The sequence below is a fragment of the Cibotium barometz genome, chromosome 40 (genome assembly GCF_041138505.1).
Source record: "Cibotium barometz isolate CiBa-2024 chromosome 40, ASM4113850v1, whole genome shotgun sequence".
Lineage (NCBI taxonomy): Eukaryota > Viridiplantae > Streptophyta > Polypodiopsida > Cyatheales > Cibotiaceae > Cibotium > Cibotium barometz.
In genome coordinates, this window is record NC_141085.1 from 22,322,916 (window position 1) to 22,337,086 (window position 14,171).

At 43.5% G+C, this 14,171-nt stretch overlaps 1 protein-coding gene across 2 annotated transcripts in view; it reads right to left on the reverse strand.

The window, feature by feature from the left end:
• Positions 1 to 1,796: 1,796 nt before the first annotated feature.
• Positions 1,797 to 14,171, reverse strand: part of LOC147615323 (uncharacterized) — a 75,491-nt gene continuing 63,116 nt past the window's right edge. For both annotated transcript variants that reach the window (XM_086779402.1, XM_086779403.1), the window contains one exon: positions 1,797 to 2,226. In XM_086779402.1, the coding sequence (XP_086635528.1) occupies positions 2,070 to 2,226 (157 nt within the window). In that variant the 3' untranslated portion in view covers positions 1,797 to 2,069. The remainder of the gene's footprint in view (positions 2,227 to 14,171) is intronic.

Here is a 14,171-nt window from a genome sequence, read left to right on the forward strand (position 1 = left end):
AGTTTATCCTACAACATAAATCACACAAATAGCCAATTATACAAAAAACAATATCAATAGCATTTTCGCATAGACTTCTTGTCACTACCACCAAACTAGCACTCCGAATGTGAGGAGATAAGACTATTACCAACTACTATAACACATACTTCGAACATAGGTGTTACCACAGTGGGCAGGTAGGTGTCAATGCCATACCTAGTGTGTTATTGCTATCACACATATGAGAATGTGGACCAAATAGCAATGACTACTTAGTCTGCTATACTTCATTTTATATTAAATGAAATTTAATGCACATAAAGCCATTTGGTCAAATAGTCCTTATAAAATGTAGATGAGCAATGCATGCCTAAGATGAAAAAGGTATAGCTAATCTGGCTTAAGAAATTGAGGATCAAGCTATTCAATCATTAAAATAAAAAAGTGTATTGAAATCACAGAGGCTACCCAAAACCATGCTTATCAATAATAATACCTCTAGTTTAGAGTCGTCTAGAAGAGAGGCAAAGCATGTCTTTGAGGATTAGAAGGCATTTGTGTTTAGATAATAGAGAGTGATGCAATAATACTAACTACAATAGTGAAAAGAACATGTCCAGTGCCTACCACTAACCGAAAGCAACATCATCTTAGGTAAATAAATATTGTCAATAAAGAGCTGCAGTTATACCCACCGTATATACGGATAGTCACGGTCCTTGGAGTTATAAGATACATACCATTATATCTAGGCCTCAAACAAGTCATGGATTCCATACAATTGCGGTACTTCTATCTGAAGACCCAATTTCCAATTTACAAATCTTCATTCTGAATAACAATTTGTATAAATTTCATCACACAATTATAATCTTTTACTGGTACTTCATAAATTTTTGACATTTCTTGCTTCTCGGTTGATCCACTTTAGCCAATTTGCTCTGATACGAGATGAAAGATCCTTGCCCAATCCGCGTAACGACAGCTTGAAGGAGGAAGCCCATATAAGAGTTCGATTGGATCAACCAATCATGACAACAATCAAGAAGGCACTCCAGTCAGGGAAGGTTCAAGAGGTTGGCAGCCTAAGCCAAGCCACACAGTTAGGATAATACAAGCAATAAAAATATGATAAGCACTAGCTGAAGTCCATGAGAAACAACCACACAGTCTAGCAAGGTGGTAGAGCTACGCTTCCATGCAACAGTTTTGTGTATGCATTCAACGTAAAACTAAGAAAAACCGGTTCTAATTTTGCCTACCCTTCAAATTTTTGAGATTTAACAGAAAGCCATTTAGCAGGCAAGTCCCGACAGATCAACTTAACCATGTACTAGTTAGTAAAATATATGCATGGATCCAAACAATAAATACTAGGCTGAGCCCTTCCAGCACCTACCTAGCATGTGCTAGTTGACGGCTTTGACAATTTGATAGTTGAAGTAGAAGTGGTAGCTTGGCATGCAACCATAAATACTTAAGTGCTATACATGAATACATATTCAATACCTACCAAAGCATAGCATCATTAAGTAAGGATAGTGTAGCTGTGAAGGTGAAGGTGTGTGTGTGTGTGTGAAAGTGTAAAGTTAAGGATAGTGTAGCTGTGAAGGTGAAGGTGTGTGTGTGTGTGAAGGTATTCCACTGTTTTTAGATGTACTTTGATGAGAGCCTCTCACTTGGTTCTCGAATATAAAATAAAATAGTGGTTTCGCAAAAAGAGAAAAGTGTGAAGGTTTAGAGCGTAGATGTGAAGGTAACGATGTGTGGGTGTGTGCGCGCACGCACGAGGGAGAGAACCATCACAAATGAAAGAAATTAACAAAACATGGCACATTGCAATTGTTATATAAGCACCAAAGTTTTTTTCACTTTTCTTCTTTTTTGTACATTCTGAATATGGCCTAAAGCTATGCACAAGCAAAAGCTTAACATCAGCCACAGCAAGGTGACAGCCAAGATTTGGTCAAGGCTTGCTATGGAACGGGCCGCCCGGCTGCCTCCTCCATACTAAAATGGGTTGCCTGTTTCTTCCTAAAATGGGAGGCCCTTTCAACATTGACAATCATTGAGGTTAGCCCTTCAGGTCAATCCTTTCCATGACTGCTCTTACGAGACTTGACTTCTTGTAAGAATTCCTCGAGCGTTTTTTCAGCTTCTTCCAGACAAACTATAGTCTCTACACCTTTATTATTCTTTATTGAATCAACTATAATCTTTTGGCACTCAATTGCCTCATCAAGCCTGCAAAAAATTGAGCAATTGTGTGTCTGTTAGAACAGAAATAAAAGCTTCATCCAGAAGATCAATACTTCAAATAGTGATACTCATCAATGTATGAGGTAACAAAATATAAGCCTACACTCTCAAACATAGTAGTACACAGACATGACCACCATGTAATTATTATTAGCATCACAAATAAAACCGTGTAACATAATGCAATCACTAATGTAAGGCATCATCAATGAGAACGCCGAAAACCCCCCCGCCTCTTTTGTCCCTTCACTCTCAACAGCCCTTCTATTCTATTAAGTGCCCACAGGTCAAAACTCATATGCATTATTCATGAGGCTAAGCTATTATTATCAACTAATTGGACAGTGTGCAGTGACTTCAAATGAGGATGAGTGAGACCGCTGCTTATGACAAGGCCTCCCAAGATACAAGGACCCAAATTAGTCCTTGGCCACGCTCTAGCCATACACTCAGATCGCGTGCTCAAACAATATGGGATTCCAAGGTTTGGACCAGCAACTTGACTGGGTGTTTGTGGCTAGCTCATCTGGAAGTGGTCTTTACTGCTCTAACGGAGGCATATGTGCAGGGTTTACTGATCCAGCTATGGGTTTGTAGTCGATCTCTCAATCAACAACCTGTCAAAGTTTCCTGACTTACTACTTTCTTTAGTGCTACCATCTCTTTGAAAGGTCATTACAGGCAGATAAGCTCTTTTTTTCACTAATGCATTGATCTTTCTTTGGAGAGACAAAAAACTATTTATCTACAAATCCCAGATGTTAAGAGGAGAGTCTCATGACGCAAAGGCATTCCACTGACACAGATTGGACCACATGAAGAGCTCTTCTAAAACTGTTAATTTACACAAACCTCCTATCTTCCAAAGCATTGTCTTTGCTTGATCATCAGAAATGCTGGCCTGTCCTCTACTCAAAAGAGCTATATGCTTGTCTCTTGTCCTCCCGGTAAGAACATGTCACCAACTGGACACTACTCCAACAAAACCTTTGGCCTGGATGGGCCACGCAGTGTTTGGATGAACCCAAGGGCTTAAATGAGCCCAGGATGGCTTGGGTGAGCCAATGATGCTCAGGTCTAGGATGTGTGTTCACACCTAAATCTCTTGAGCAAGCAGATACATGTTTTGAGAATGGGAGATTTCAACAAATACATTTGATGCACATGCAACATGCACTCATGACTGCCTGGCATAATGGATTCGAATGCAATCTTTGTTTGCGTGTATGATGTGTGTGTGTGTGTCAATCTTACAGGGCCGGGGACGCTTGTAAGTACATCCCGTAAGACCATGTGCATAAATCTGTATGTTGTCATTGCTTGTGGGTTTTACAGGTGGTAAGTAATCCCTCAAAACTCTTGCAATACTTATAATATTTTTACTAGTTTTGAGTGTTGTAGCACGTCCACACTTCAGTAAAATTGGGTGAATAACCTTCAGTGGGCGGGAACCACCATTATGGCAAAGGGGGGGTTAGGGCAACCTTAAGCACCCCTTTCTCTTCAGGCAGGTGTGGGTTATCCCATAAGCCAACCACAGGCTGCCCATGCCACGTGTAGGGGAAGCCGCACCACTTGGCACCCCGTGGAGGGCATGGCCAACCGACCGGCTACCAGCTCTCGCTCTTGCCACCCGATGGGCTGTGCATGCAAGGATTCCCGACCCCCCCAAGTAGAAGCGCACACAGCCGGCAGCCTCAAGCGCACAGCCCGTCACCCTTATTTTAGGGGCTTCGCTTTTTCCTTGGTTTTGGCGACAGCGCAGGCAGCCTCATACACACACCTCTATCTTCCTCACAGCTGACTCCCACAGATTTGCACTTGCTCTTTCCCGGGTATATGCTGCACACATTTGGGCTAGCCCACATTGCTTCGCATAGCTGCTGTTACAACCCTGTGTTTTTCTCTGGACAACAAGCAAGTGGGCACGCGCACGGGATGGCCAGTGTGAACAGGCATCAGTTTGGATATGAAAAGGAAACCCATATGTGTGGCCAGCCCAAGTGTGAAAGGGGACAAAAGGGATTTTAAAGTTTATAAGGTTTTATGACCTTTGATGATTAAAAATAATTATTATTTGGAAGATGCGTTTTTGCTAATCGCTTTTGGCGTTTTGGAGAAAGCGAATCGCATCCTCGTTATTTAAGCGAAGGGTGGCGGAGCTGAAGGAGAGGAGGTCGTCGTGTGGAGTCGAGTGGCGCATGGCGTATGGCGCATCCCCTTGGGCGATCACGCTGGCATGTGGTGCTTCTCTTGTCATGGCCGTCCGCCCTGCAGCACATAGGCAAATAGGCAAGCAGGCTTGCGCAGGGTTGCAGACTCGTGGGCTGGGCTGCACGTGTGGAAGTTCAGGCGGCTGCGCTTATGGAAACAGCCAGCAACCGGCTGCGTGTGTGGAAACCGCCAGGCAGCTGCACGTGTGGAAGCAGCCAGGCGGGCAGTGTTCAGCAGCGTGCATGGGCTGCTGATTGTGCGCGCCACTGTGCTATGGGCGAACCTCTGCAGCATGGAGCAGGTCTCTTAATGGTGGCAGCTGCATGCGTGGAAGCAGCCAGGCGGGCAACTTTCAGCAGAAGAGCTATGGTGCAGGTTCTTACCGAGCTTCTACAAGAGAGCTATGATGCAGAGAGCTCAGTTGAAGGACCGGAGGATGCTCTACCATGGAACCGGGGTCCATGATCAAAGCCTGGTTGATGGCATGTCTGAAGCTATGGCAGGTGGCATCTCTAGCACCGTCACCTCACAAGCTGTGGCAGGAGGCCTTACTCTCCAAACCTTTTTGGTGCAGGAGAATAGAGATAGGCTTTTCTCTTTCTCTCTCTCATCGTGGATTGCAGGCCTTGTTTACGAGATTGGGATACAGAGGATCAAGCTAAGACGCATAGGATGATGTTCTTGGAAGAGATTTGATGTTGCTCTTCGTCTTGGACTTATGTGTATTTAGGGGTTGCTTGGCACATCCTCTATCTTTCTCTCTTGAGGTTTTGGCAACCGTGATTGGATGGTATATCTGTCACACGGAAACAGGACATTGGTTTTCGAGAGGAAACAAGACTTTGGTATCGAGGAAATAGGCCTATGGTTATGGGATATAGGTCCTTGGTTTATCGGATACGGTCTTAGGTTTCATGTGGAAAACATGTCCGGGGTTGCATTCAGTGAATACTGAGTACTTGCAGTGTGTTGAAAAATTTTGCATTTAGTAGACAGTCATGGGCTGGCAGTAGTGATGTATTCAACATGTTGTCTGCTAAGGACAAACTTGATGGGACTAACTACCCATTGTGGTCCTATATGATCAGACATGTACTGGTTGCTAAAGGCTTTTGGAATATAGTCAATGGTAGTGAAACTCATCCTGTTTCACAACTACCAATGTAACCAGGTGCTGCAAGTACATCTGAAGTAGAATCTGATACAGATGTGGCTCCTCCACATGTACCACCAGTACCTCCCATTGCTGCTCAAACGAGATGGGATGGAAGAGATGCACAGGCACATGCATTGCTTGCACTGTCTGTGAAGCGAAGCATTATTCCTCATATTCGGTCATGTAAGACTTCAAAACAGACATGGGATGCACTTGCTGCATCATACTAGGTGCGCAATGAAGCACGTGTTGCATATCTGCGCAAACAGTTGGAGTCTCAGCACATAAATGAGGGAGACTCAATGGACATCTTCTTGACCAAGATCAAAGATTTTAAGGAGCAGCTCACTAGTGTGAATGAGATATATCTTGATAGTACATTGGTGCCGACAGTTCTCAATGCATTACCGGATTCTTATCAGAGTTTTGCCTCTACTCTTAGACTCATGATGAAGGGAAATCCAAATGCCCTTGCTTACATTTGATAAGCTCGTTTTAGTACTCTTCCAAGAAGAGCAGTCTAGGCAAAACAGATCTGCTATGCGAGTTGGTGACCAAGCTTTTGTTGCCAGTCAGAAAGGCAAAGGTAAAGCTTCTTCGCATGGTGGCTATAAGCCAAAATCAGAATCCTCAGGTAAGGATACAGAGAAAGAACGTGATAAGCCTGAAAAGAAGGTGATAAGTCTAAAAAGAAGGACAAGTGTCACTATTGCAGGAACTACATAAATGAGTGCAAGAAAAAGCTAGTGAAACTCGCGACGCCGCCCGGGGGACTAGGGCCTTTGACACACTTGTTGATACCATCAATGCATATTAAAATACTTAAACATGGCCATAGCCTTAACACATCCATCATCACTTTGAATAAAACATAAAAGCTGGACAAAACATCCATAAATGTTGAAAATGGATCTTGCACATGTGACACCACATAGAGGCCGTAATGGGCCGACCCCGCCCCTTGGAGTATTTTATTACCCAAGGAGAATAATATCATGTACAAGATTTGAGGGCCTTACTCTTCCCCATGGGAGATGCCGGATTATCCATATACAAATGCCATAACACAGCCCAACACAAGGCAATTGAGCCGGAACATAGGCTGTAGAAATGCCAAGCCAACAACATAATCCATATACCTCCATGTGGGTATTGATTCTTCCCCAAAAACCACGGGTCTTCATGCAATAGAGCTGGTACAGCAAGTACAACTCTCCATTCAACCGATACAGCAGGTACAGTGGTTGGTACAATGGTTGGTACAGCCAATACAATGGCTGGTACAACAGGTACAAGTACAAATGTTGGTACAACAAGTACAATGACTGGTACAATAGGTACAGTGGCTGGTACAACAGGTACAATGGCTGGTACAACCGGTTCAATGGTTGGTACAACAAGTACAAGGGCTAGTACAACAAGTACAAATGCTAGAAATCATAATAAATGATTAAATACCCTTGCCTTCAGTATTTCTTCGCGATGGAAACCTCCAAAACAGTCCCCAACAGTCGGTATTCTTCATGGGCAGCCTTCAAGAGAGAAAGAAAGAGAGTAGCCATCATTAGGGCAGCCTGTAACGGTGGTAGAGGCTAGTGTGTAGCAAGAGAGCCTCTATTAATGAAGAGAGAGGACTCCAATTTATAGATTTGGGCCTCCCATGAGCTAAAATGGCAAGAGAAGGCTACAATGACAAGTGGAGAGCCACACAATAGCTGAAGCGACAAGTGTGAGGCCACTTGTCTCACTTTGATCCACTTTCTAACAAGTGTTAGGCCACTTGTCTCACTTTGGTCCACTTTCTTGCCACATGTCCCAATCTAAGAGATGGGTCCTTCCATAAACTTTATCTCTAAAAATACACAACTGGTAGACATTCTGTCATAGGCAATTTGCCAACTCTTGGTATCTGCTCAATTCCAGATGTAATGACACGAACAAAATTTCCATCGGAGTCGGGCCAAAAATAGCAACTCTCCTAAATTTTAGGAGTGTGGTCCTTTGTATTCTAGGATAATCCCCCATTCCCAAAGCTTGTACTTTCCAAATATTTAGACATCCTAGAGTCCACCAGACTCCTTTCATACTGGGAAATGTCTAGGCTGGTGACATCCTTCCCAACTTCTTAAAAGTTGTCCGCAACTTTAAGCTTGAAGCCATATATTCAAGATATAACCATGTCCCATCGAGTGGGCGAGACGAGACAGTCTCAAAAATCCAATATAACTAAAGAATCCATGTCCCAAAGAAATCGGTGAGACTAAATAAGTCTCCATAATACCAATATCAAAATCATGTCCCAAAATAAATGGGCGAGAATTCCATGGAAGATATGCTAGACACACGCACAAGAGCCAATTGTGCCTCAATCACCAATATCAATGAGATAATCATACACCAATGAAAATCACCAACCAGGTGCTAAGACACTTAAATAAGTGCCATGCACAAGAAACTAGTGCCTCACACAGAAACATGTGCTATGCACACAAACTGGTGCCATTCAAGAGCACAAACCATGATGACAGAAAAGCTGGTTCTCCATAGTTCTGGCAATCCTTTCTCCCAATCCGAAGAGTTTCCATGTTCTCCCATACAATCCCAACTCTGATCAACAAGCATTGTGTGGAAACAATGAAACACTCACTCCACAATCGCAACACGAATCCATGTGTATGGTGAAGTGTTCATTGAATTGCCCTCTCACAATCCCAACATGAATCCACATGCATGGGGAGATGAACAATGAACCTCTTGGTCTCTGTATGAAGAGATAGTGATTCTAATATGGCTTTTTTTTTTTGGGCGAGACAAAACAGTCCCATAAGTCCAGATATCATAATCATGTTCCAAGTAAATGGGCAAGACAAAGTAAGTCTCCTGCCAACAAGACATCGGTCCACATGACCCTTGGCATAGACATAAGTCCCGTGACAACCAGGCCTCATGTCCACTTTACCACTTGCACTCCGTGTTGGTGCTCTGACCACACACCTTGGATAAGAGGTGGGCTCAAGTAACAAGATAAAACAATCACTCGCAGGCATAGATAACCTGGTGTTCCATAAGCATTTCTGCTACACATAGGCATTTTGGCCACCAACTCACACTACCCTCTCAAGTGCCCATGTTCCCTTCCATCTGCTCTCTATTGTTCCACCCAGATATGGTAGAAACAATCTTCAAGAGAGCACGTAGGACAAGAGAACACTACACACGGTATGTTGTGCTCGACACTATCCTCTGAAGTGCCCATGTTCCCTTCCATCTGCTCTCTATTGTTCCACCCACACATGGTAGAAACAATCTTCAAGAGAGCACATAGGACAAGAGAACACTCCACAAGGTATGTGAACCATGAGTTTCACAAGTCCAATGCATCCCAAATAAAGGGAGCCAAAAAGAATAATCCATAAACCTGAGGATTTCCATCGGAGTCAGGCCAAAAATAGCAACTCTCCTAAATTTTAGGAGTGCGGTCCTTTGTATTCTAGGATAATCCCCCATTCCCAAAGCTTGTACTTTCCAAATATTTAGACATCCTGGAGTCCACCAGACTCCTTTCATACTGGGAAATGTCCAGGCTGGTGACAGCTAGAGAAGGAGAAAAAGAAAGAATCAGGCATGGTTGTGGCTGACTTGCTGTCAGTTTCAGCCTTGGCCTTGTCAGGCTTGATGGTGAAATTTGTGGATGACAGATATACAGTTCAAGATAGAAATGATGGTTATTCTATCATTGTCTCAGGTACCTTGTTTCATGGCCTATACAAGATGGATGTATTTGAGAAGTTGCAGCATGATGATTGCTCAGTCTCTACGACTCGTGCTATGAGTGATGCAGAATTATGGCATGCACGATTTGGCCATCTGAATTATGGCAGTTTATTACACCTTCAAAGGTATGATATGGTGTCTGAGTTGCCAACTCTTGAGACCCCTGCTAGACATGTATGTGAGGAGTGTATTCTTGGTAAAATGTGTCACCATTTGGTCCATCTCCATTTCTGGAGCTACTTCTATGGGACTGTCACTCCAGAGAGCGGCTAGATTTGTACCATGTTTACATGTGGCAAGGCCAGTGCCCCATGTGAAAGGGTCAGTCATTTGGTGTCACATGGACGAGAACCAGTTTTGTGCCACCCGTGTGTGACCAGTATTGTGCCATATGGACGGGAGCCTGTTTGCTGCCACTCGTGTATGACCAAGATTGCGTCTTATCCATGGGACTGTTACTCCATGGTAGGACTGATATTTGTGCCAACCTTGTCTATGGGATTGTCACTCCATAAAAAGGCCCATGCCAGGACTTGTGTTTTGCCTATGGGACTCTGACTCCTTCAGAAAACCAGGACTTCACATTTATGTCGCGCCAGTTTTGTGCCCGACAAGAAATCTTTGTACAAGTTTCATGAAAGAGAGATTTCGTCCATTACATGTGCACATGCATTTATGTTTGCATGCATAAACTTGTTTTTGCATGACTTGTTCTCGTGTGTTTGCTTGCTATGTCGTGCCAGTACACTGGACGGGGACGCCCCAGTGTATCGTGGGTGTGCTGTTTGTTGATGAGTTGGTGTGGCGTGTGAACAAGTGGTAAGTATTACCCTTTTTAAACTTTTCAAATGTAATATCAACCTTAATATTTATCGGGTTGGGTGTTCACACACATTTGAACATCGATTGGACATTTGCTCTAATGTGGGTGCCCAACATTATTAATAGTATTTATAGTTAGTATTGCATGAAGAAGTTCTTCTTTCCCCACACGTGGATGGTTGGTGGGAGGGTGGTAGATGCAATTGTATCCACCTTGGTATTACCAGCTTTTGTACCCGCCTCTGATTTGCAGCCAGTACCCGCCTCTGATTTGTTGCCAGTACCCACCTCTGTCTACCAGCATGTACCCGCCTTTGTCCAGTACCCTGTACCCGGCTGCACCTGCTGTACCAGCTTGTACCTGATTGTAGCCTGTTATACCTGTTGTATCAGCCTGTACTTGACTGTACCAGCATGTACATGATTGTACCCGATTGTACCTGTTGTACCAGCATATACTTGATTGTACCCTATTGTACATGCTATACCACCATGTACCTGACTGTACCCGGTTGTACCTGTTGTACCAACATGTACCTGACTGTACTCCACTGTACTTGCTATACTAGCATATACTCGAATGTACCGATTGTACCTGCTGTACCAACATTTACCTGATTATACCCCACTGTACTTGTTGTACCAGCTTGTATCTCACTATACCCAACTGCACCTGCTGATGTACCTGCTACTGGAGTACCCAATTGTACCTCCAATTGTACCAGCTACTGTCCAGCTTCTACTATTGCTGCCAAGACCTGCCTACAGTTTGGGAGTGCATTAAAGCGGGGATGAGCTTCTCTCCTAAGAATTAAATTTGAATATTTGTCAGGTATTTATCTTTGTATTTCAAATTTAGTAATTATTAAAATTAAATGTTGTTTGTACAAGTCTTGTCAGGCAAAATATCACACCCTGTTGCCTTCATTAAGTATTTGGGGTATGAGGAAAACTGGGAGCAACGCTGATTCGAGAGCACCAGGTATTTCTCCCTCCGCGGTGTTTCACCTTGCCAGGCGTTAGTACGAGCGTGCCTGTTGGTGCACGGTCCCGGAAGACCAGTGAGGACAGGTGTTCACCCAATGAAGATGGGAGATTCTTGTGACTTGGTCCACTCCGACAACTGATTCTTCACCGACAACATCTTATTGTTTACTAGTTGTACTCACTCCTTGTTATGGAGAAATCTGACCTAGGGCCCGTGAACACTTGTACATATAAATACTCCAAGAAATACAACAGTATTGAGGAGGGGAGTGGCCCTTTCCGGCCCTAGTGATAGTGTCAAGTGTTCTTTGTCATTTTCAGTTTTAATGTTGCAAGAATTGTCCATCATTTGAATTAGTTAAGTGATCTAAAATATGTGTATTTTATCTTCCGATTTGTCAGGCCTCCTGTAGGGAGCGCTTACAAAATGCATTGGACATCATTTCCAAAGGATGGATCTGTGAGAGCTGTTAAGAAATTACAGCTTATACATAGTGATGTATGTGGTCATTTGAGGACACCATCTATTGAGAAATATCTCTACTTCGTTACTTTTATTGATGATTACTCCAAATATAGTTACGTGTATCCATTAAAGCAAAAGTCAGAGGTTTTTATGTGCTTTAGTTACTTTGTATCCATGATTGAAAATTCATGTGAATGTAAAGGTGGCACCCTTCGTTCAAATCAAGGGAGGTAGTATATGTCCAAGGAATTTCATGCATATATGGCTGAAAAAGGCATAAGACATCAATGTACAGTGCCATACACACCTCAGCAAAATGGTGTGGCTGAGAGGAAGAATAGGTCTCTCATGGAGATGGCACGATGTATGGTGAAAGCCCAAGATTTACCTCATGGTTTTTGGCTAGAGGCAACTATGTGCGCAAACTATGTGTTGAACAAATGCCCTACCAACAAGGCCTTGCAGTCTAAAACTCCTTATGAAGCTTGGCATGGCAGGAAGCCTTCTGTGGCTCATTTGCGTGTTTTTGGTTGTCTTGCTTATACTCTTGTGCCTGAGCAACAACGCAGTAAGCTTGATGATAAGCCAGTTGAAAGCATATTTGTGGAATACAGTTCAGAAAGCAAAAGATATAGACTCTACCATCCGGCCTCAAAGCGTATTTTACTAACTAGAGATGTTGTTTGTGTTGAAAACTCAGTTCAGCCCATGCTTTCATGCAAAAAACAGCAGAATGTATGCTCACAAGACATGTTTGATTCGCTTCTACCTTTATTTAATGGAGGGCAGCCATATGTAGAGCAATTGAATGCTCAACCAAGTGCTGAAATTCAGCCTTTGCAGGTGTAAAATTAGCCTGCAAATCAATCTTTTGCTGAGGCAATTATTGAGGATGTAGTGGATGAGGAGAGAGCAGCCATAGAAAAATCTAGACGTATGCCAAAATGACTTGTGCAAACATTGAGGGATAGCAAGTTGGCAGCTCCTTTACCTAGTAGAACTCGTACAGGTTCTCATCATGCAGATTATTCTCATGTGGATCATGTTCTCATTTCTACTTTATGTAATGAGGAGGAACTTGTTTCCTTTGAGAAAGCACAGGATGATGATCATTGGATGCATGCTATGCAGGATGAGTATAACTCTATACTCAAGAATGACACTGTTACGACCATGTGTTTTTCTCTGGACAATATACAGGTGGGCAAGGGCACGGGATGGACAGTGTGAATGGCATCCGTTTGAATTTGAAAAGGAAACCCATGTGCGGCCAGCCCAAGTGTGAAGGGGACAAAAGAATTAAAGTTTATAAGGTTTTAAAACCTTTGATGATAAGATAATAATTATTATTTTTTAAAGGATGTGCCTTTTTGCTATTGCTTTTAGATTTTTGCTTTTTGGAGAAAAGCAAGATAAGACGCCTCTTTATTAAAGAGAAAGGTGGAGTCGAGGATGCACGGCTCTTCTCCTTGGGCATGGCTTCTTCTCCTAGGACATGGCTTCCTTCCACGTATGTGTGGGCGAGCAGTTGTGAGTAGTGAGTGGCGCATCTCCTTGGAAAAAATGGTCGCCAAAAGCACAGGCGCCGATTGAAGGTTTCTCTCTTTCTCTTGCTTTTTGGAGTAGAGAGGCTGGCGGGCTGCGCTACAGCACTCACAGGCGCAGAGTGAAGGAGCCGGGCTATAGCCAGGGATTGCAGCTTACGTGGCGCACAAGAGGGGCTGGCTTTGTTTCATGGTGGCGAGTAGTCTCTAGGCGGCACACACGGGCTGACCTACAGATTTTCTTTTTTTTGTAACAAGCCGGCGCACAAGGGTTGGAATGTCTCCCTCTCTCTTGTGCAAACAGGCGGACTATGGGAGAGGTAGAAGCATTCAGGTGGCGCCTAAAAATACAGGCAGAGTTTCGCTTTCTCTCTCTTGGAAAGGAGCGTACTGCCATAGGACTGAACAGAAGCATACATGTGGGGACAGCTGGCAGCCACCGATTTCTCTCTCTCTCTCTATGGGATGCTCGTGGGTTGGCTGAAGGAGAATAGAGATAGGCTTTTCTCTATCTTTCTCTCTATGAGTTATGGAAAAAGCAGAGGGTATTGCTGTGGAAATCAACCCTGGTTTTAGCACCGTGCTTGGATGGTGTATCTGTGGATTTCTCATGGAAACAGGACATTGGTTTTTCGAGAGGAAACAAGACTTTGGTTTCGAGGAAACATGCCTATGGTTTATGGGATACAGGTCTTTGGTTTATCGGATACAGGTCTTTGGTTTCATGTGGAAAACATGTCTTTGGATTCATGTGAACAGGTTGTAGTTTTCTCGAGGTTACATACAAGCTGTGGCTATAGGGAAGGACATGTGGTACGGTACAGCCCTACTCTCGTTTGGGAAAAGGTTTGAAGGATCCATAGTTAAGATGGAGAAGACCTTTGGAAAGCATGGAGGTGTTGTACAGGTGTGCCTTCTCTATGGTATGTTGTGTTGTAATAATGAGAGAGCTCTTTTAGAAGTCCTG